The sequence below is a fragment of the Talpa occidentalis genome, unplaced genomic scaffold (genome assembly GCF_014898055.3).
Source record: "Talpa occidentalis isolate TD23 unplaced genomic scaffold, MPIMG_talOcc4v2.1 talOcc4.8, whole genome shotgun sequence".
Lineage (NCBI taxonomy): Eukaryota > Metazoa > Chordata > Mammalia > Eulipotyphla > Talpidae > Talpa > Talpa occidentalis.
Genome location: NW_023605194.1, coordinates 34,865,632 through 34,889,789, shown reverse-complemented (window position 1 = coordinate 34,889,789; position 24,158 = coordinate 34,865,632). Strand labels below are relative to the sequence as shown.

At 37.3% G+C, this 24,158-nt stretch overlaps 1 protein-coding gene across 2 annotated transcripts in view; it reads left to right on the top strand.

The window, feature by feature from the left end:
• The window catches only part of NRG3 (neuregulin 3), a 902,987-nt gene that overhangs the window by 674,155 nt on the left and 204,674 nt on the right, over nucleotides 1-24,158 (top strand). For both annotated transcript variants that reach the window (XM_054690694.1, XM_054690695.1), the window contains one exon: nucleotides 8,785-8,858. In XM_054690694.1, the coding sequence (XP_054546669.1) occupies nucleotides 8,785-8,858 (74 nt within the window). The remainder of the gene's footprint in view (nucleotides 1-8,784; nucleotides 8,859-24,158) is intronic.

Here is a 24,158-nt window from a genome sequence, read left to right as displayed (position 1 = left end):
TGTTAGAATTCTGTTGTTTAAGGAACAGATTGCTGTTGTTTAAGGCATTTGTGATATTTTGTTATGGCATAGATTTCTTGACCAAGTAAATTTAGGACATTTTACTGTATCTCAGTTTATATTTCTTGTTGAACTATAAACTGACAAGGAAGGTCATTACCTTTCCTGCTTTTATTAATCTGGGCATATAAGTCAATTACTCTTCTAATTCTAAGCAACTAGTGAAGGAATCTGCTAATGGTTGGCCTTAAGCATTAGAGAAAGTCTATGATTGACTAATTTCTCAATGTTAGTAAAATCTTAACTGAAAATAATAAAGAAGAATCATAGGAGGTGGATGAATAATAAATCCTGGTCTGCTACTGGCTAGGATATTTCAAAGGCAGTCGTGGGAACTTAATTTAATTAACTAGGGAAGTGGAGGAAGAGAGCCTGCCTTTAATGTTATAACCTATATCATCTGTCTAAATTTTCTGATTATTATACATGTATTAGGAATGGAAGTGTGCTCGTGTGTATAAGAGAGAAAGAGTGTGTGTCTCTGTGTTCAGCTATGTTTCAGTGTGTGCAAATGTGCACAGAGCAAGCATTGAATCAAGACTTGGTAATACCACTTAGATATTAACACCTGAGGCTTCTGAAAGAGCAGCCACACACCCCCATCACACTTCCAAGTGGCAGAACTGGGCATTGACCTGCATCCAAAGGACACATCTTTCCACCATGAAGGCGAGAAGGCAAGACACACTATGGGGATTGGATGGGGGTGATAAGGGATTAGGGTCAAAATAAGGGGGTGGGAATTGTATGGGGAATATAACCAAAATGAAAATGCATACATTGTGCAAAAATGAAAAATTATATAAGAATTATATAAAATAAAAAATAATTAAAGTGTTAAAATTAGCTTCAAGCACAATTTGTAAATCATGTATCAGACCATTAAATGAGCCATATAACAACAACAACAAAAGACTACCTTCTTTGGAAACTAGAATTTCTCCCATTTCTCACGGTAGATTTTGTATATACTTGGAAATTAGTAATGTAGCATTTTCTCAACTTGAATCATGAAGTGAGATTCATTCTTACTCCACCTGTTATAAATTGCTCCCTAAGACATTTTTTAATAAGGGCAATTGTTATTTTACTACCTTTAATGTGATAATGGAATTAGGAAGTCTTCCTGTGAGAGGAAGAACACAGTACTCCTTTACTGACCTTCTTAACCTAAAAGCAATGTTCGAAAATTTTAGATGCAGCAAAACCAAAGCTAAGTTAGATAGCATGGCTTTTTCAGCTTGCATAGCTACTCTGAAATATATAGCCTTATGCTACCATCGTGCCATGTTCTGTGTTACAATTTTGTTAATGAGACAGTGAGATGGAGGTGAAGGTCTTGACTAAGTAGGGGCAGAATTCTCTATAAAGATCAAGATGTTTATTCAGTCTGATATAAGAACCGCTAAGCTACTAATTGCCCAGAAATTAATATACCATAACTGGGAGTAAAATGACTTCAAGTGAATGGGCACTGTCTTCCCTGATACTAAAATTGAACAATGAAATGTACCAGTGGTTGCTGGACACAAGCCTAGTCCTCTACACATGATTGAGAAGATTTTGCGGTTGAGTAAATACACATTTGTCATACTATGTATTTTTTTAACTTCTCAGGCTTGCACTTAGTTTTTCCCTTTTTTTAAGGTTCAAATAGTAACAGAATGCAGTTCACCTGCTGAATTTTAGCAGATGCTTCCACATCTGCCTCTGAACTCATAAGTCTTATGATCAAAGAATTGACCTCCACCTGCTTTTGAATTCAAACTAAAGGGAAATTTTAAAATAAATCCTTAACATTTTTTAAAGATTGTAAACACAACTTCACTAGTAAGAAACTTCATAGTTGCCAGATGAGTAACTTTATTAGCAACAGTTGTCTCAGCCAAGGGATTACTGATAAATCTGAATGTTATTGGTAACACATTGGAACACCTTCATAAATTTGAAAGCAGCTGTCAATCTGTCACTTAAATTGCTCCAATTCCTAATTCTTCCATTTATATTTGAAAGGATTTTGGAAAGGTTGTAACTCTGCAGACAGTCTGTAGGTGATTTTAATTCCAATTGGATACCTTAAAGATCTTGCTGTCTTAATTAGTCCTCCTTTTAAATCAAACCACTTAATTAAATTCTCAGTCCAGCTAAAGAAAGCATACAATTTAGTCAGTGTCACAATATTCTTCACAGCCAAAGCTAGATTCCACCTTCAGCAGTAACAGGGAAGGGAATTTGTTCTAACATCAAATAGCTTTTTAGCCAATAAACTAGTGCAGAGCCTTAGCTAGAAAAGTTTCTGGTGTACCCAGTTTAAGCTTTGCATTCAGACTGAGACCTTGTTTGGGATTCTTACTCCTATATTCTCCATCTCCACACTGCTGGATGATTCACTTTATTGATTGTAGGGGCAGGACAGGCCACAGTGCAGGTTTTCTGATCCCATGCAGACTGGGTAAAGGAGCAGTCAGAGTCCTCAGTGTTTTGCAGGTTTTTTATTGGGGTTCACCAGGCATATGGCAGGCAGGGGTGCTGGCTGGGGGGCAAGTCTTCACTCTATCTGAGCTCTCTGGAGTTCGTTCTGCTGCTTCTCGGCTTCTCTTTCGGCTTCAGCTTCTACTGCTGCTGCTGGTGTCCCCGTGACGCTGCCCTTGAAAGCACAGTCTTAGCTCAGCTGAATCCCATCTACCTATGCCCACACCCTACTCCAGGTGCCCGCCATCAGGCATGCATTCAGGACAAGGATCCATCATCTATCCTGATGGCGGAAGGGCAGAAAAGCCTGATATTTTCTTTACCCTACATTGATAGTCTGTTCTCTTTTTAAAATGTTTGTTTTGTTTCTTTTTTGAGTGTTTTAATTGAGGACAGTCTGAAATTAAGAAATATCATTATTATTCTTTAATGGCAGTGTTCTTGAAATATATTGCCATCCATAGTTAGTGATTACCTTTTAAATTTACATAACAAAAAGATTTTGAAGTCAACCCTAGCTGAGTTCCTCTAGTTCAAACACTTACTGGCTATGTAATTTGGGAGAAAGATGTTTAAGTTTCCTGCACTTCAATTGAGTTTTCACCTAGTCCAAATACTGGCTGTGTGATTTGAGGGTCAGAAACTTTAGATTTTTGAACTTCCATTCTCTCACTTGAAAGGAGGGATGATGATTCCAAATTCAGACTTAAAAAAAAAAATCTAACATTTGTTGATTGTTTACCATGAGTCATTATGCTTTATTCCTAATAGTAATTCTAGGAGGGAGCTGCTATCATTATCTTCATTTTGTAGGTAAGAAAAAGAGGCAGAAGAAATATGAACAGCTAGAAAATACCGGATCCTAGGCTTAAAATCAGGCAGTGCTCCCAACCAACCTGCCTCTGAGAAGTAAAGTTTAAATGCTTGATGATCTTTCCATTTTCCCACCTGAAGACTAACATTAATACTGAGGAGATTTGGCAGGTGATAGAAAAGAATACCTGGAGGGATTGTTCCTTTTTCGAAAATCAGTGTTTAATAGGCCCTTTAAAATTGGCAGAGTTGTATATCACTGACAAAGTGTCTACTTCCCTGTAGCATCAAATAGTAATTTCATGTTTTTCTATGAATAAAAGTTGTTACAGTCAGGAAACAAGCCATGCAGTTTGCCACCATTTCCCTCGTGAAGTTAATTGATTTCTGGCAATTTAAATTTTGTTTAAAATCAAGGTTCCAGGAAGGAAGCGTGCATACCTCTGGAGCGTAGGCACAGCCCAGCTTCTGCACACGTGTTTCTCTCTATAAAATATGTAAAATGCATCTTTTAAAGATATGCTAAGAATAAGATACCTAGGATTAAAAATGGCCAAAGGCATGTATATAAAATCAGCCCTGAGTTTGTGTTCATTTTCCTTCTTCCTTTAGCACAACCATTTTATTTGCATTGTACCCAGACAATAGGATTACTTAATAATTTACCTAACGTACATCCACATAAATACGAAGTGTAAACTCACTTGTGATACAGATAAGGAAGACCTGTGCTCAGAGACCAAATGTGGGCTAGATTCTCTGTGCAGGTAATCAAGACCCTGCCGCCAATGGCAGAGTAGAGATGGTGAAGACAGGGAAGCAATGGCAACACCTGTCATTCGTGAGTAAATGACCAGGAATCAAGAGCTGAAGATCAAGAGACTAATGTAGTTCCCTTAATGGAACAGTTTTTATGCTGCTTACATTTTTTCCCATTTTGTTTTCCTAAATGGAGGGAAAGGGATAATTGCAGAAAATTCTGAAAATGCAGGGAGACTGGCTATTGGTCACAAGTGAGAGTTCCTCAGTTTTTACTCAAACTCACTAATATTAACTCTAATTTAGTTGTTATTCAGGAAATGGGCCTAAAGTGTTGTAAGAGATGAAATGGGGATAATAAAGAGTTAGCAGGAGGGCTGATGGTTACAGTGATCTTTTTTTTTTTAAGATTTATCTATACAAGCACTGGGTAAAGTCAGAAGCGCGTGAGGGTGAGAGAATTCACCAGCCAGAGCAGGGAATAGAACAGGCAGCCTGACAAAACACACTGCTGAGGGGAGCAATGGGTGTGGCAGAAGTCTGCGCACCATGTGGGACCCTCGCCGGCGGCCGGGGATCGAACCGGCCGGGGATCGAACTGGCGCTACAGAGGCTGCGGGCAGCTTCGCAGCCCAGCGTTCAACCGCTGCGCCACCGGGGAAGCCTGACAGTGATCATTTTTATAAGCCAAAGGATGCTGATTTCAGTACGCACGCTGGCAAAGGATCTGGACATTTTCGAAGTCTTTTCCTTCAGGTCTTCCATATCTATGCTGGGTGATATGTTAAGTAACTTCTACTTTATTATACCAAACAAAGTATTGGATTCTAGCTGACAATCATGCATTTTGTATTTCTCGTCTTTGACAGTATTTCTCTTTTACACCAGGATTGCCATTTAAGCTTTTCACAAAACTGCGATTTTCCTCAGGATAATATAGGAGAGGAAAAATGAATAGAAGGGGTTATTTTAGGTAAAGACGAAGCTAGAAAAATAGAGTAGAAGAAGTGATGTCTGCATTTGTAAGCACACACCTGACCCTGTCCCTGCAGAAAGTGATGGTCCTGGTTGTGAGACTCACCAGGATTGAGACCCTTTGCTAATATCTGATCTGGGTTTAGAATCACCAGAGGAGTCAAACAGTCCCTACACCCCCATTGCCATGGGCCAATCTCTTCCTATTCATGGCAACCCTACCACTGTCCTCTCTCCAACCTCTCATCTGTACTACCCTGCTCATCCTTGAGGATGCTGTCTCCTCCTCAAGGATGCCCTTCCCTACTGCCTTTTAAATTGGAATCAAACTAAGCAACATGATCAAGAATGTGCTGATTTCTGAAGTGGCAGCCCCTTCACCTCAAGAGTAAACACAGCCAGAATAAATTCTTAAAAATGTATAAGAAAAGTATCTTTCAAAGTAAAATTTCTTAGCTTTTACACACTGAGTTTGCTTTGTGATTTTATGCTGTTAGTAATTATTCTCCCAATATTTTTATACAACTATTAAGCAATCTTGGCTATATTTCCTGTTCTGAACCTGCCCCCTGCTCTCAGGGCATTTAATTGTAGAATCAAAACTTTCCTCTTAAAGCACCAGGAAACATTGTGATTTTTAATATAATCACTGTGATGCAAGACTTTTAAGGGACAAAGAAATTTAGAGAACAGAGACTGGAACAATTGTGTGGTGCTTTAAAAGCAATGTCGAGTACAGAAAATTAGATTATTAACCTGGCTAAGGTAAGGGTTTGTGCTTTTTTAGAAAATACCTATTTATGATTAATGGTTATATGTGAACTGTTATGCTTTACTCTGATGAGTAAACAGAAGAACTTTCTGCTGTATGAACTTATTTTGTTCTTATTCTTATATCTTTCAAAAAGCAATTTTTTTTTTTTTTGAGGTAACTGGTTTCTAACACTGTATATGTTTTAGTGTTATAGGACCTTTTAGGTCCTCCTCCTCTCTGCTCAGCTCCACCCTTCCTTGGGTGGAACAGGAAACCTGGAACCTCCCCTTTCCCTGGGGACCACCCTGTTCCATTAAGACTTTTCCCTTTTCTTCATGTCTTCGATAATGTGATAAATTCAATACAGGTTCATCGGCATTACCAGTTAGCCACATTCTGCCTATGGGTATCAGTGAGTCTGATCTTATCCAGGTGACATAGGTGTGAATTTTATTTTTTTTTTTTTTTTTTTATAGAGGCATGCTTTATTTGTTTTTGCTGGTTTGTTTGTTTGTTTTTTTTGTTTATACATGCACTGGGTACAGTCAGAAGCGCGGGAGGGTGAGAGAATTCACCAGAGCCAGAGTGGGGAGCAGAGCAGGCAGAAGGACCGAGGCACACTGCTGAGGGGAGCAGCGGGCGGCAGGAGAGGTCTGCGCGCCATGTGGGACCCTCCTCTGGTGGCCGGGGAGCAGCCGGGGATCGAACCGGCGCCGCAGAGGCCGCGCGCAGCTTCGCAACCCAGCGCTCAACCGCTGCGCCACCGGGGAGGCCCCAGGTGTGAATTTTAAATAGAAATTTTAATTTGTCCTTAAAGTCTAGCACCAAAGAAAAGTAGCAGGTCTACCTCCCCTGTAAGGGAGCAGGATTTTCTGTAGACCCAATCACAGGCCTTTTGCCAGGTTTCTTGGACTGGACTAGGGCTCACATCACCATCCACAACACCCAGGTGTGAATGCAAGATGAAGACACTCACTATGCAGTTTTCCCTCATGAGGTCTGAATGCTTTAGAGTGGATTCAAACTTGTGGAAAATCAGTTTTAGACTAGAACAGTTTTAAACATCTCTTATTTTCTTTTCCACACACAAATGGAATGATACATTTTAAGTAACAGAGAACCCTTAAAATACAAAAGAAAACCAAAAAGCATTGCTCCTTAAAAGCAACTTTCTCCCTAGGATACCATTTTCATATTAAGTGAAGATTCAAAGAGTAAAATGTGCTTAAAATCTCCCTTATCTGAAGGAAATAGGAACCTCCAAGACATGGATACACACAATAGGATGCACCCAGCATATAACTCATCATAAAGGGAAAAAATACTAGAGCACTGTGGTTCAGGTCATTCTAAACAAGCACAGACTAGCAGCTTTCAGAGAATAGGAATCTTCTTTCCATCATAGATCTGCTTTGTTCCTAAACATTATCCGACTTTTAACATGTATAGAACCAGTGCTATACTGCTTTAGTTCAAGTGCAAGAAGTGAGAAATCAAAAATAATAAAATACATGAAAATATGTGGCTGGCTGCTTAAAAATTTTCCTTCAATTGCCTGTTGGGTATTTGGGGCCTGATATATCAGAAGTCTTTGTTCTAGGTCTATGAGGAAAATTGCCAAATAGACTCCAGAGTGCCAGGCTTATAAAGGTACTAAAGAGAGTCTGTCTGATTACCTGCATTCCAATTTGGCTCACAAGGAAAGGTAGAAAAATGACCTAGGTACCTTTCTGTGTTGCTCCTGAAGTTACAATAGCCCTTATCTAGTAGTTTATCACACTTAGAAAACAAAGCATATTCTAAAGAAAGAATAGTTCCAGTCTCTGATAGCTCCAATCTTTGATAGAATGGTCTCTTTGAATTCTTTTGCCAATTTCATAGATTTGTAACAACCAGAGGATTGTTTTTTAAATCTGATTTTTATGCTAGCAGCACAATTTCCTCCTCTGTAACTAGGACAGATTTACCCATAAGCGACAATGTATGCTTCTCTGCTTAACTTGAGCATGAAAGATTAAGCTTCAAGCCTACCACTGAACTCCACCTCCTTCCTCACAGAGACTGTGCAGAGGCAGGCATTTGGGGCCTCGGCTGTATTTGTTCCTTGAACTACCAGCTGATGAGCCGATGCTGTCCAAGGCAGCCAAGCAGCCCTGATTGAATGAGCTGTGTGAGGACACGATGGAGGACTGGCAGGGCCGAGGTGACATGCCTCATTGCGGGTGCTTCCAGGCAAATTCCTCGCTTCCAAATGGTGCCTGCCTCACAAAGTTGCCTTGTACAATGCCTAGCAGAAAGCAGGCACTTAGCACATGTTTACTGAATATAGAAGAGAAAAAGGTGAGTTTAGAGAAAATGCACAAAGACCTTGCCCATAGAGATAGATGCTTTTCAGAACTTGCCAAATTTAAACAAATGCATTTATTTCTGGCCAAATGGCTTAAATGATTTGAAGAATAAGTTAAAAAATAAAAATAGCAAATGAACAATGTAATAAAAATGAAAGGAAATGAACAATAGCTAAAATCTGTTGATAATATTTGGTCAGTTACGTGAGAAAATGATTTTTCATTAGATAAATGACACTCACAATATAATGCTTTGGAAAGTATTGCAGCCTTTTAGAGACCAGTGTGTTGAATAAGGAAAAATATACTTGTATCCAGAATTGTATGAGAATGACCATTATTCAGATTGCTGTGAAGGGAAGCTTAAATTGCTATTCAATTTGTTTGATAGGTACTACATATAAAACTATAAAAGCAAAGCAGTGCTGGTTTTTGAACAGAAATAGACTCTAAAATCTGTCGGTGTTAGAAAGAGACTGAATCAAATAAAGTAAAAGCCTGAACAAACTGTTCTAGCATGTATGTAATTGCTGGCCATTTTGCTTGTTGAAATCTTGGATCTTTCACAACCACATGCATATGTCATCTCTCCCCTTTTCTCAGGTGCAAAGAAGGCTACCAGGGTGTCCGCTGTGATCAATTTCTGCCGAAAACTGATTCCATCTTATCGGATCCAAGTAGGTCAAGCGTTTTTCTTCTCTCTTACACAACATATATGCAGCCCTTACTCTGAGAAAATATTGTTTTATCAGGTTGGAGATCTCTAATATGCTAATTTTCTTAGTACCACTCAAGCCAAATGCATATAACTTCAGTATGAATTTATTGGGGGGAATCCCATTGGACAATATAAGCATACAGTTTAATTTGCAGTCAAAGGGAGGTGGTAAAGAACCTCTTGGCAAGATTCAGAAACTGGCACTGTAGAGTGGGTGGGACCTGGTCCAGAATGCCCCTAGCAGCCTTTTATCTGTAGGGGGCAGGGGACACTTCTCAGAGCTAGTGTCCCTTGCAACTCTAGCCAAATCTGGAAAAGGCTTGATGACTACAGGTGTGGAGTCTGTAAGCATCTCAAAATGCTTCAGATGGGTACCTATATTTATACCACATTTCGGAGTGTATTAGAAGGACCACCTATTAATTTTAATTTGGGCTTCGTCTCTCAGCCCAGCCAGGTTTTATCTGTTCTTGCTTTTCTATCAGTATATTCATAAACAGGTGGGTGCTTTCGGATCGAGAGCTTAAGTTATACATCTCCATTGCCTCCTTTGCTCAATCAGGATCGTTAAAATAGCAACAAATCATTGCTATTGTAGAAAGGTGGAAATGGTGACGGATGTTAAAGTTGAAAACTTGCTCAGAACTAACTGCATACAGTACTAGGTCTTCTCCAGCAATATGGTGGTTTTCTAGATTCAGTGCCACTATCGATCTCCTTTGAGGACTTGCAATGGAGGACTATTATTTCTCCAAAAGAATATTATGTAAATTAGAGTATCATATTGGTTCTTACTTTCTACTTGGTAATTTGTGATAATGTTAAATTAATTACCTTTACATACTCACTGAAATAAGGAAACATGCATATAAAATTATGTAAGAAACTTTCAATATGAAAACTTCATTTTAGCAACACTGTATATCAACCATAACTATACGAATGACATTTTTTTCCATTCATGAAAGAAGACAATTTGCCATAGAAATAATGCTAGTCATGAATTTCTCTTTCTATATGTATTAAAAAGTAATGTTCTATATGCTAATATGCCCAATATGGTCAAATATGATTTTTTTTTTTTACGTCTGTGCTTTCAATGATGGCTACAATTGAATCACTACTAAGGAAAGGGGGCATTTATTAAATTGGCAGTTTAGTTCAGTGAGGATAATGACAGGCATTTCCAAATCATGAAGGCAATGTTATGGTTTTCTGAACACCAAACAAACATAACACCAACTTTAGCAAAATTTGTGTATTGACTACAGAAAGAGGTTGTTCTGTTAGTGTGTCGCTGCATAATGAATATGCCAGCCCTCTTTCAGCATCCTTTCAAAATGTATATTTTTTCATTTCCTCTGTAAATTTCTAGTTACATTTCCTCAGGTAGATACAGTGATTTTTTTAAAAGGAAAAGGTATATGAAATTTAATATAATTGTATTTTATCTTGGTGAGTTAGCCACTAGAGAGTATTAATCACTCTTTTCTTGGCAAATTTCGCTCTCCTTGAAAAAAAATGAAGGTTGACTAAAAGCTAGCAACTCTGAGCCCAGCTTGGGCTATCTCTCTTCTTAGAAATGTGAACTCTGGTCTCCAGAACTACCCATATTGGGGGAAGTGACTGAAGTGTTTTGTAGATTTTTGATCTTGAACTTTGGCCACTGCCAAACTGTTGCCTGAAAGGGATGGTTGCCGTTGGAGACATCTGGAATATTATAAAGTTTACATAGGAGATGGAGTTGCCGGTGTCTTCCTTTTCCTTTTCTTCTTTCATTTTGTCTGATGTACCTAGTTTTCCTCTGTTTTTCTCTTTCCTTTCTTTTCCCTTCTTTTTCATCCCTATCTATTGATTTCCCCATTGCTTCCATTTTTTTATTTTCTTTCTTCCTTTTAGCCTTTTTTCCCTTCATTTATTCCTCCCTTCCTTCTTGCCCATCTTCCTTCCTCCCTTACTTGTCCTGGGGGAAGGCTTCATCTGGTACAAAATGGGTGAAATAATATATATATATTTTTTTTATTATTTCTTTTTTTAGAGGCATGTTTATTTATTTATTTGTTTGTTTATACATGCACTGGGTACAGTCAGAAGCGCGCGAGGGTGAGAGAATTCACCAGAGCCAGAGCGGGGAGCAGAGCAGGCAGAAGGACCGAAGTACACTGCTGAGGGGCGCAGCGGGCGGCAGGAGAGGTCTGCGCGCCATGTGGGACCCTCCTCCGGTGGCCGGGGAGCAGCCAGGGATCGAACCGGCGTCGCGGAGGCCGCGGGCAGCTTTGCAACCCAGCGCTCAACCGCTGCGCCACCGGGGAGGCCCCGAAATAATATATTTTTTAAATAATCTAATCAAGCCCTTGTTTTTTGACTGGATTCCATAATTCATTACTGAAAAGTTGTAGATGAGACCTACATAAGGACTATGTAGGTCTGAGTCTGTAAGCCTGAGAACATAGGTCTTATATTAAAAGTAGTTAGTGCAATGATATTTATCATGGTAAAAAAAAGTGGACACATTTTGAAAACCAGCAGGATTATCCTTAAATAAAATATCGATGGGATAGCTATAATATCTTATTAAACTACCATTAAAATGATTATTCTAAGAAATATTCCCATAAAGTGAAACAGCAAGACAGAAAATATTTTCATATAAGATTGCAATAGGAACATCCTTTGGTAAAATGTAGAAAATATCATATGCTAAAATTCTATAAGGGACTTTCAGTTTCTAGATTGTGAAGGTATATGAATGTTTTTCTTTCTCATGTTTTCTGTAAATTGGCACGTCTTCATGTGACTCAAAATGCCAGGATGCCCTTAAATTAGAAAAATAAACCTATAGATGATTTCCTAAGACACACTTTAAATGAGAAAATATATCTTCTATTCATCCATGCATACAGCCATTTATTTTTGCAATCATCACTCCATTTCCAAAATATTCCCTGAGCCCTCACCAAGGGCCATGTAATTGGTGTGATTCTGTTAATGCAAAGGTGTGTAAAGGATTTTAGGCTCTGAGATCCACACAGGCCAGCAAGGGAGAAAAATATATGAATACATAAGCATGGGCAAAAGTCTGTGGAAATATTTATCCCTTTATGATTTTGTCTCATTTATCTGACCCTTGAACCTCAGACTTTTCATTTGAATAATGCCAATAATAACACCTAGCAGCAACTCTCCCAGCAAGTGACAGGAAGTCAGCACCAGATAAACACCAGCGTACTTCCTTTACTCATCACCATAATCATATTAATATGAGTTTAGGTTTCACATGTGCCAGGCACTGCGCCAAGGGGCTTTACCTGGATTATCTCATTACACCCTCGCAATCAGAATCTAGCAGACAGTTACTGCAATTGCTCACGTCTTAGAGATGAGGAAATTAGGCCTCCCATCTGTTAAATAAAATTGCTCAAGGTCACACAATTAGTTAATGCTGGAATCTAACTTCTGATCCAAATGACTCTGGGGCCTGAGTTCCAAGGACAGGGCTCTTTCCTTCCTTCCCCGAGTTCTCGTTCATCAAGTTACTTTTGCTATGACATTCATCACTCTAAATTTCACTGATGGACTCAATGACCTGCAGCCAACATTATTCTAAGGAACAATATTTGCACAATTTTCATATTGTAATGCAGCAACTTGAGCTTCCATAGAGATTGAAATCCCTAATGAAATTTTCCTGTCAAAATTCTTGCTGAAGGATTGTTTAATTTGCTGTTGATGATATCTCTGGAATGACTCTGTACAAAAGAAATAAGCTTCCTTCTACTTCTCCTCGTCTTCTTTCTTTTCTCCATCCCTTCTTCCTTGATGCTCTCTCCCCAGTAGCTGAATGCATGTTCTATTCAGTGAAATCTGTATGAACAGGGGTTTTGGAACCTCTGCTGTTTTATTCTTCCACAGGCAATGCAGAGTTGATCAGAAATGTGCACCTTTGCCAATCTATTAAAAAACAAATAAAACTTCAAACTGTGTACATTCGGGGGAAATGATGGCAGGATGTCAGTGTAAGAGACTCAATGGCTGCCAAACCCCTAGGCTGGGTCCTCACACCTACTATTTCCAAAGTTCCTTCCCCCCCATAAGCAAGCCTGTAATTAACACTGTAATACACAAAAGAGTCAAACTTACAAAATTCCTTGGTATCCAGTTTTTGAAAAACATCTCATGCATGTAACTGTCAGTTTCATCAAACCCTCCTCTGGACTCAGAATACAGAAGCCACATTCTCATCACAAGAATGAGAAAGCAGGAGAAAGAATGAGTAAGCAGGGGACAGAAGGAAGGCGGTGAGAGGAACAGACTCTAGATTGGAGCAAAGGACTTACTTTGGAGAAGACATCATCAGCTAATGCAGCATTTCTAAAGCACCTGCATCCATATCTTGTTTCTTTGCAGCTGCCACCAGGCTGCTCGTGGATGGCAGTTGTCAGCTTTCAGAAGTCCAGTATCTTCTGGGTGACTTCTGATGTGTTTCAGAAATAGTCCCTTTTCCCCCAGAACAGAGGCTTGACCTGTATACGCCTGTACTGTGTTCTCTTCCTTACCATACTTACCCAACCTTATCTGACCTGAAGCAGAATGGGATGAAAATGAAGAAGCATGAGCTGGCCAAGGATTCAGATGTTTTACTGGCCTCCCATTGTAGGATAAAACACCAACCTGAGTTATGAAGATTCAGAGCTCATCACTGGCCAGTGGAGACCTGAAAGCAACTGCGGAGTATGGGTTCTGTTCTGAACCCAAGAATGGAACATCCTTCCACAGTGAGGGTGCTCCTCCAGCATAGCTGGAGGCCACCATCCCCATCCTTCACTCTGCCTTCCCCTCTGCACCTGCATCCAACACTCAGTGTCCTCACAGCTCACCTCAGGTGACAAATCTGCAAACCCAAGCTTTGGCCTGGAACTTGTTAAGCTTAAACTCTCATTCAGTTTGTGAGGATGAAGGATGACTTTTAGATCTGATTTATAGAAACAGTTCATAGGAAATTTTCTACACACAGTTTATTCACCTGACAGACTCTTATTCAGCAATTCATGAAGTGGGCATCACCCTGTCTAGCAGATAAAAAGGAGTTTGAAGAGCTATAAAAGGTGAAGGATTTTTACAGACTTAAGTGAGCAGGTGTAAGGAAGTTACTGGCATGCTGCTTGGTTTCTTTCCTTCTGTGAATCAAAGGGAAGGCTTGGGATAAGATAAAACAGCTTGAGCTGAGCAGCAAGCACTGGCTGGTTGGCCTTTTGGGAGAGCGAAGCCTAAGAACTTCGTTAAGTTTTGCTCTGCTAATCTAATCTGCTAACCTAATCTGGTTACTTTAACAGTACTGATTTATATTCACACTTTATTTTCTTTGCATCTTTGAACACAGATTCTGCTCTTAGAGTACCATGTAAGTTGCCAGGAGCCTGGTTCAGATATGCCTGAGAGGAAGGCCAGCAGAATAGATGACTTGGGTTTAGAGTTCCCATCAGTCCATACTGGCCTTGTGTGCCCCAACTTTCCAGGAACAATCACTTCATGAATCTGAAAGATAAATTAGCAATTGCATGTGGTTCTAGCTCTGCAGGGAGCACCAGAAAGTGAGCCACTTCCAAATGGTGTGCTGGGGTAACCAATTCCTCATATCTCCTTCCCAATGTGCCAGTGTTAGAGGAACTTTGAGGAACTAACTGAGCCAATGGGAGGCTCATGACAAGGTGGAGCTTCCAAAATCCACCCCCTGACTTCCCTGACCTCCATCACCTGCACCTTACAATTCCCAGCATGCCATGCACTGGACTTTTGGGGGAGGGGCAGCAGTATATTTATCTGATTGCTAATATTTTCAAGTCTAAGTCTGCACTTTTAAATTGTACAAAGCTCATAACTTTACCTAATCAAACATGCAAGTATTATTTCTAGAACACTAAGACGAATATATTTATGAAAGAAAACATCTCCCATGATTAGCTCATTTAGAATTAACCACTAATAATAATTTTTGTGCAGAGCCTTCCAAAGTATCCTGTGCCTCTCATGTAGTATTGCATATGGATTCCAGCACAAATATGTATTATTAACCAATATATTGAAAGCAGGGTTTATGGTTCCAGAGATGAGCTCAGCTGTGCTTTACTAGGAGTGTCCTACAGCATGAAAAATGATGACCTGTCTTCCTGCCTGCTCAGGGGCCATTTGGACTCGTCTTAAGAGAGCTCATAGGTCTTGTTTATCTTCTCAAAGTCAGTGATGGAGACCAAGTGTTATGAAATGGTTCTAGATTATTTATTTCCTTTATAGATTCTGCACACAGTGATTTATCTCATACTTCATTATCTATTATCTATTGACACCTTAATCAAATCTGTGTTAGGAAGAATTAAATGCTAACATCTTGTCACCTAATACTCATTTTTCTTACAAAGTTGGGATCATTACAGAAATATTTTGTAATCTGCTTTTTCCCTTCCTGTTAATATATTGTGATCCTTTCCCCAGAGTCTTATGTAATCATATATTCCTGTAAATTATTATTTTAAAGAATACAACATTATAAGAATTAGATATAGATGATTTAACCAATTATCTATGCTGGATCACTTAGTGTCTTTCCAGTTTTTCATGATTACAGTGATTGACAAGAATTATGCAAAAGTCTTTACCTTGAGGCACAGATTATATACTAAGGATACATTTCTAGACTTTTAAATAGGCTTTGTAAATTTTCCTCAAGATGTTTTATCAATTAGCATTTCCATGAGCACAATATGAGAAAGCTGATTTCACTTTTTCCTTCACCAGAATGAATAGTAATTTTCGGTGACTAACATTACGGGAAATATATCTCACCGGTTTTTTAAATTTCTTTGATTGCTAGAAGAATCAGATATTTTGATCAATTTCATTTGTACTTTTGTAGATTTTTAATTATTCTTTGCTCACATTCAAGTCTTTAAAGGAGTTTGTTATTTTGAGGATATTAAACTTGTGTACTATCACAAAAATGTGTGCATATGTATATACTGATATATACATATATATATTTAATTGCGGCAACATTTGTTTGCAACACTGTGTATGATTCAGGGATATAAACTCATACCTATCAGATGTATGTTACCACAACACACCCACCACCAAGGCACCCAGATTTTCCACCATACTCCTCTGGACCCCCTCCATACTTTGCTCTTTACCCTTCTTTCTTCCTCAAACCATCCAATATTTGTCTTTGTCCATCTGACTTATTTCACTTAATATTATCCTCTATGTTGTTTCAAATGGCAAGAGCTCATCTTTTTATTTATAGCTGAGTAGTAATGCATTGTGTCAATATACCATCCTCTTAATCCACTCACCTGTCCTTAGGTACTTAGAGTGTTTCCATAACTTGGCTATTATAAATATATACTATTCCATAATTAGTAATTTTTCCATATTGCTGTTGTTTATTCATGGTGTTTTTGATACATGCAGAAGTTTTGCCCTTTACTGTGAACTATTTTAGTTAACCAAATCTGTGAACTATTTTAGTTCAGAGTTAGTTTAGTTTATGAACTATTTTAGTTATTTAGTTAATAATACTTGAGTTTTCCTCACCATGAAAAATAAAGCACTCCTTAATGATACTAAATGAAATGTAAGATTCAAAACAGTATATATATTTTGTCAATAGGAAGACCATATAATTTATCATCTAACCTAGGATACTGAGAGTAAAAGAGCTCTGAATAATTGCAATGACAAAACATTGTGAAGTTCATATTTGTAAAATGTATATGCTTCCTCTTAATATTGCAAACTGTGGTATAATTACATGTTATTTTTTATGAATATTTTCTGTATTCTTCCAATTTTCTAGAATATATATTAACTATTAAAAGAATGACAATCTTTTGTCATGAATATGTCAAATCAATGATAACACTTTTTTGATGCTCACATTGTGCTAGCTCTTTTTTTCAGCATTTTACAGGTAATCCTCATACAACCCTGTGAAGAACATATAATAAAGGCCCTCATTTTAATGATGAAGAGACAAAGTACATGCAATTATTTGCATTTAGGATATTCATTTAGTTAATAACTTGCCTGAAATTTGAACCCGTAAGTTTCAAAGTATAAAAATGAAAAATGAAGACACTGTTTCCAAAGTCGATAGCAATTCTTTCCCATCAAGTGATAAATGTGTGATACCTTGCTTGGTCCCATCCCCTTCCTTTGAGCATCATTATTTTTCTGTGTGATTTTTTACTCTTGTGCTGTATGGGAGTTTAAGGTGTCTTCTGAAAGATTGCATATGGATCCTGGCACAAAGCTGTGCACCCTGGTTTTAGCTAGCAGTATCTTTCCATTTGCTACTTCAATCACTGGCAGAATAGGGCACAATCAAAGCCAGATAGGTGAGGGAGTTCTATCAGAGTGTGCATGCCCTTTGTTGGAGTGTTGTGTAATCAGTTTGCTGCCAACAGGACCTCACTCTGCCCACTGTGACTCCCTGAAGAGCACCTGCACCTGCAGAAGCTGTAAGCTAGAAATTGAGTAGCTCCTGGGACAACCATCCACCTCAGGATGGGTGCTCAAGTTCCATGTCTTCCCAATGCTCCTGCCCCACCAGCTCTACTTTAGGGGATCTTAATGGATCTCCATTAAGATAAGCTGTTCAAAGCCTGAGTCATTCAGTCCTTGACATAGTTCACTTTTGTACATACACTATTTCTCCTTTGTCACACTGACTTGTTACTCATGCCTGAGGACAGCATGCCTCCCCCAGATTTGTACATGATGCAGTTTGCTCCCAGATCATTTATCTGGCATTTACATTGAAAATCTATGAGGCAACAATCTTTTGTGTGTATTCCAGTGCTCTTTTTTATCTGAAAGTTTTTAAATACAGACTTTTGAGTCAGAAAGAATTGAAAGAAAAATGATGGAAACTTTGATCAAGAATGCTTTAAAATTCGGACCTCCCTGGTGGCACAGGTGGTTGAGCTCTGCACTGTGAAGCTGTCCACAGCCTCTGCAGCACAGGTTCCATCCCAGTCAGCCGGCGAGGTTCCCACATGGCGCAGCACACCTCTCCTGCCTTGCCCGCTGCTCCCCTCAGCAGTGTATTTCATCAGTCTACCTGTTCTGCTCCCTGTTCTGTCTCTGGTGAATCCTCTCACCTTCCCGCACATCTGGCCTATACCCTGGTTTTTGTATAAAAATAAATAAATCTCTAAAAAAAAAGCTTTAAAATTAAAAACAAAAGCAAAAAAATTACCCTGAGACTACATTGGTCTTCATCCAACAGTACAGGCCATTTGAGAGCACCTTGCTCATGATGTTTTCACATGACTTTCACACAAGGCTTTTCTAAACATTTCTGTTTATTTACCTTTTGTGCCCAGGAACAGTTATGTTTCAGAGATAAGTGGCAGAATTACTTATTTCTTTTGAAAGTGTTTTATATCACGCTGATGCTGGGAAATGTCCTACACAGTGCTGTACCAGGCCACATGCTCATCCTCCTTTCTAGGAGAGCACTATTTTAGGACAAGATGATAGAGCAATTTCACTTTGTGTAACTGACAAGCTGAAATGGAATAATTTTGTGCTATTACTGTCTTTATTTCTAATTTGCTACTACCATCACTCAGTTTTTACACAGTTTTTAAAAATGGAACACACAAATTGTAAATAGTCCCTCGTAATGTAGATTATAAAAGTTAGCAGAGAAGTATAAAAATTGACCACCTTTTTGGCAGCAATCGGAGAAACAGGGTCTAGGGGTTTTCTCTTAATAATAGGGCCATAGCATAAATTTTATCAGGAGGATTTGCAAGGAACAAGGGCCTACTATGTGCCAGATACTGTGTGGCCTCTCATCTATGCTTCCTCATTTATTGGCCACCCTTCATCATATCATGATCATTCTATAGTTGTGAAAGCTGACGCTCAGAGAATTTAATTGAACCTCCAAAATTATTCAGTTTCTAAGAATTTAAATTCAAATCTGCTGATTTTGTACCTTAAATTTAAAGTGCTTTCTGCTCAGGGCAAATAAAATATTGTGGTTTATTTTTAAATCAAAGAGCTGACATTTCAAGGACAAAGTGACAAGTAGGATGTTGTTATTTGAATAGTTATAGGACAAATCTTTTTTTTATTTTTTAATTTTTTTACATGTTCATTTTTAAACGATGTTTGCTTCCCCCCACCCTCTCAGGTGTAGTCCCCATAGAGTTTCCTTCCCCAAAGCACCCATGCACCATCACCTCAGTCACCTGTGATCTCTCCTCCCTCCCTCTGGTCCCTCTCCCTCCTCCTCCCCTGCAGTATGTCTCTGATTTATAATTGTCTGATTTTGCTTTGTTGTGTTTTGTACTGTTATTATTTTTTACACTGATGGCTGATTTGGTTCCCCTATATTCCTGCTATAGTGAAACCATCCAATATTTTTCTTTTTCCTTCTGGCTTATTTCACTGAGCATAATTCCTCCTAGCTCCATCCATGTTGCTGCAAATGGCATGAGTTTATCTTTTTGATAGCTGAATAATATTCCATTGTGTATATATGCCACATCTTCTTGATCCAGCCATCTATTTTTGGGCATTTGGGTTGTTTCCAGGTTTTACCTATTTTAAATAGTGCTGCAATAAACATAGGTGTACAGGTGTTTTTTTGAATCATTGTTTTTGTGTCCTTTGGGTAAATCCCTAGTAGTGGAATTTCTGGGTCGTATTGTAGCTCCATTTTCAGTAGACTGAGGAACCTCCAGACAGCTTTCCATAATGGTTGGACCAGTTTGCATTCCCACCAGCAATGTAGGAGCGTTCCTTTTTCACCACATCCTCACCAAGATTTGTTGTTGCTTGTTTTTTTGATATGTGCCATTCTCACTGGTGTAAGGTGGAATCTCAATGTGGTTTTGATTTGCATTTCCCTGATGATAAGGGATGTTGAGCATTTTTTCATATGCCTGTTGGCCATTTGCATTTCCTCTTTGGAGAAATGTCTTTTAAGTTCTTCTGCCCATTTCTTGACTAGATTGTTTATTTTGTTTTTGTTGAGCTGTGTGAGTTCTTTGTATATCTTTGTGATCAGTCCCTTATCAGTTGATTGGAGTGCAAAGTTTTTTTTTTTCCCAATCAGTGGGGTGTCTCTCTGTTTTGGTTAATGTCTCTTTTGCTGTACAGAAGCTTTTCAGTTTGATGTAATCCCAGGTGTTTATCTTTTCCTTGACTATTTTTGCTTTGGGTGATGAGTCTTTAAAGATTTTATTGCAACATATGTCTTGTAGTGTTTTACCAATATTTTCTTCTATATATTTTATGGTTTCAGGTCTTATGTCCAGTTCTCTTATCCATTTTGAGTAGATTTTTGTGCACGGTGAGAGGTAGTGGTCTAGTTTCATTTTTTTTTTTTTTTTTGCATGTGGTGGTCCAGTTTTATAGGAAGAATCTTTTTATCTCTCTACCTTTATTGTTCATGAGGAGTTAAAAGTATTCTCCATCCTTTCTTAAAATGAGTGTCTTTACTAAGTATCATGGGTAGTAGTATAATTACAAATTAATTTCAAATTTAAAGATGGGTACCTAGTTCATACCCACAGTTTGGAATAGAATGACTATATAAAGCCTTACAGTATTACAAAGGATATGATGCAGTTCCTGATACACAACCGGTACTTAATAAAATTATGAGCAGTTAAATTGAATTTTCAATAATTTGTTTTATATTGGGATACATATTTTTTAGAACAGGTACTAAGTCTTTAAATTTTTGCTTCTCTTAGCTTTTCAGTCTCTATCTTTTCATCGATTTTAACTGTTTAATTGTATTAGTTGGTATCTCCACCTTCTCCATTTAATTTGAATCCTCAAAACTTCCATCCCTTTAGGGAAGTTCTGTGGGATGATTAATGTGGAATTGATCTGGAAGATAAGCAGAGATTCACACTGTTTTAAACCATGAGGAGATGATCAAATTTCCATTTTTTCCTGATTTCTTGATTCAGAGCAAAACTCCATGATTATGCCCATAGGATAGTCCGAAATATTCGTCAAAATCCCCACTCCAATCCCAATAGGATTGTTTTATGGGTAATCTGTAAATTTGCCCCTGAAATAAGAATGAACTATTAGTAATTTAAAATACAAACATTTTTATAATGTAAGTAACATTTACGAAAGAGCTAAAAACTTTTCCAGGTACATTTACATATGTTCTATATATTGTCATTTAATTCTGCTAAGTGCAAGATAAAATAGTTACTGTTATCCTGTTTATTTTTGAGCAATACAAATAGACTAAGGAGGTTATCTCTACATGAAAAAATATAGATAATTATTGTAGGCTATATGGAGACATAAATTGAGAGGTGTAGCCTGCTCTAACAAGACATTTTTTGTAAAATGGTAGTGTTCATTGAGTTTATATCATTATACTTCCAAACAAAGCCTCAAACTATTTATTAAATGTTTCTATTTGTTTTTCTTGTGTAATGTATGTTTCTTTATGAAACCTAATCAGCAGATTGTTGAAAAATAAAGTGCAGATTACACAAGAGAATGGGAATTGTAGGGCTTGGTTGCTTTTATATGTATCTAAGATACTTCCATATCGGACACTAGATATATTTTAACTAAATAGATGAAACAGAGTCTTGTCCAAGGTAAAATGTTTTACTATTGATAGTTCTTACATTTAAATGTATTTTCAGTCCATTCACTTCAAAGTTCATTTAGTATCTTAGGGATACTACTATAGGAACAATACTTTAAAATTGAACTTAAAATATCATTTTTATTTGTTCTGCTTTTACTTTTATTTTACTTTACATTTTATTTATTTTATATTTTAATTTATTATTTATTTAATTTATTTTATATTTCAATTTTTTTAATTGAGCTAACATGGGTTTGGAACACTGTGTATGCATTCAGAGATACAGCGACATTTTTAATTTAGTTTATATTTTGTGATAGTAATGCATCCACATTGTTCAATGTCAAACAATATAAAAGGATTTACAATAAGTCTACTACTCTCGCCCATTGTTCCAATCCTTCTTTCACAGGCAATCAATATCAAGTTAGTTTCTTATAAATCTTAATAGTTAGTTTATATAACATTTATAAATTAAAATAAATATGTGATTGCATACATTCATATATATATAGTAATATATTTATAAAAGCAAAAGGAACAAAAAAATATTTTTTCCTGTTTATCAGTAATGACTTATACTCTGTTCCGTACCTGTCTTTTCCATTTAACAATGGATCTTCAAGATCATTTTATTTCTATATATAGGGCATTCTTTTTTTTTTTGTTATAATTGCATAGCATATTTCTTTTTGCACTGATTGCGTATAACATAATATGACATAATTAGCAGATCATCTGTTGATTTGAATTTAGGTTATTTGCTGTTTACAGTACTATTTTAAACAGTATGTAGCATAAATTTCCAGAAAAGGAATATATGCACCTTTGCAGATTTTGGGGTTCTCCTCACTGTCATATTCAGAGTGATACCAATTTAAATGCCAGCCTTTCCCAAAACCTCTATTTCTTCAGGGTCTCTTCAGCATAGAACACTGTCTTATAAAACTATTTTATCTTTATCTTTGTTCAGTCTTCAAAATAGAGTGTTATCACCCATAGTTTTTAATTTAATTTCTTTTGACATGGAGTATTTTTTTCACATTTCAGAACCTTTGTACCCCCATTCCTGTGAACTCAATTAGAATTCCTTGCCCAGTTTTTTAAAATATATATATATTATATCATTGTTCATTTTTTTACAATGCATGCTTTCTCCTCTCAGTTGTAGTCCCTGTAAAATTCCCACCACCAATGCACCTGTGAAAGGTCACCATAGTCCCTTTTTCTCTTCCTTCTCCTGTTTTGATTGATCCCTCTGCCTCCCCCTCCCTTGCAGTATGTCTCTGATTTATAGTTGCCTGTTAATTTGTTTTTTTATTGCTGTTATTATTGTCATTTTTTCCTGATGCCTTATATAGTTCCCCTATATTCCTCCTATAAGTGAAACCATATTTTTCTTTTTTCTTCTGGCTTATTTCACTGAGCATAATCTCTTTCAGTTCCATGCATGTTGCTGAAAATGACATGAGTTTATCCTTGCCCAGTTTTTAATTCAATTATTGGTCTTTTTCTTAATGATTTGTAGAAGTTTATACGTAAGGAAATTTAGGTCTTTGAGAGCAATATGAGGTTCAAATAGTTGTCTTCTTTTGACCTTTGCAGTTGTCTTTGGTTATAGTAGTTCACACTGAGCAGGGAGGCCAGCCAGCCTGCCTTTCCTCTTCTTCCCTGACTTTCCCCCTTCCCTCTCCATTTTCTTTTCCTTTTCACTTCCCTCCCCCTTCTCTTTTCCTTCCTTCTTTCTTTCTTATGTTACAATAAATATAAGGCTTTTGTGACTAGGGGATTTTAATACTTTTAAAATATCTTCCTCACTCCAGTTGGTCAATAACTTGTCCATTTCAGTTTTATAGTTTCATTATTTTATGCTTAAATCTTGAGAAAGGTAGTTTTTTTTTTTTGCAAATAATTGCATTGATTTTGCAAGATGGTTTCATTAATAGCAAGATAATAATGCTGATAAATTAAATTGTATCATATATTTATAAAAAATGTAAAATAAAATGAGTATTTGATTCTATTTCTAATCTTCCTGTTCTGTTCTTTTTGATTGCTCTGTTCATCCATGTAATATTCTTAATTATCAAGGTTTATTAAATGTATTAAAATATATAAGAGGGAGGCAGGTAAGTCTTCCTTCAATTTTCTCCTCTTCCTCTACCTCCTCGGAATTTCCTCTTTTGGTCTCAATGACTCATTCCCTACCCAAAACTAATTACAACTTTAGATATAGCCTTGGGCTGATTATTACATTTAACTGTAACCATGAAGGACCATAAGTTAATGAAGCTGAAGAAACAAGGTTATACAATTAAGGAAGATAAAAATAAGTGAGGAAAAAAGTAAGACATGAAAGGTAGGAAAGAATTAAATTTGCATATCAAGTACTTTTCTAGGCCTTTTCATAGCCATAGAAGAAGACATATTAAGATTTCCACAAAACAGAACGCCACCTCAGTTAATTGGCTCCTACCATACATAGGACACCTAGTGTCCCTTAATTTTCATTTAATTTCACTTCATTGCTGAATCTGCCATGCCACCCCCCAAACAAAATCTCTAAAATTTTTATTATTGCTGATTTTGCAGGCAAGATACTAAGCCAAAGTTTTA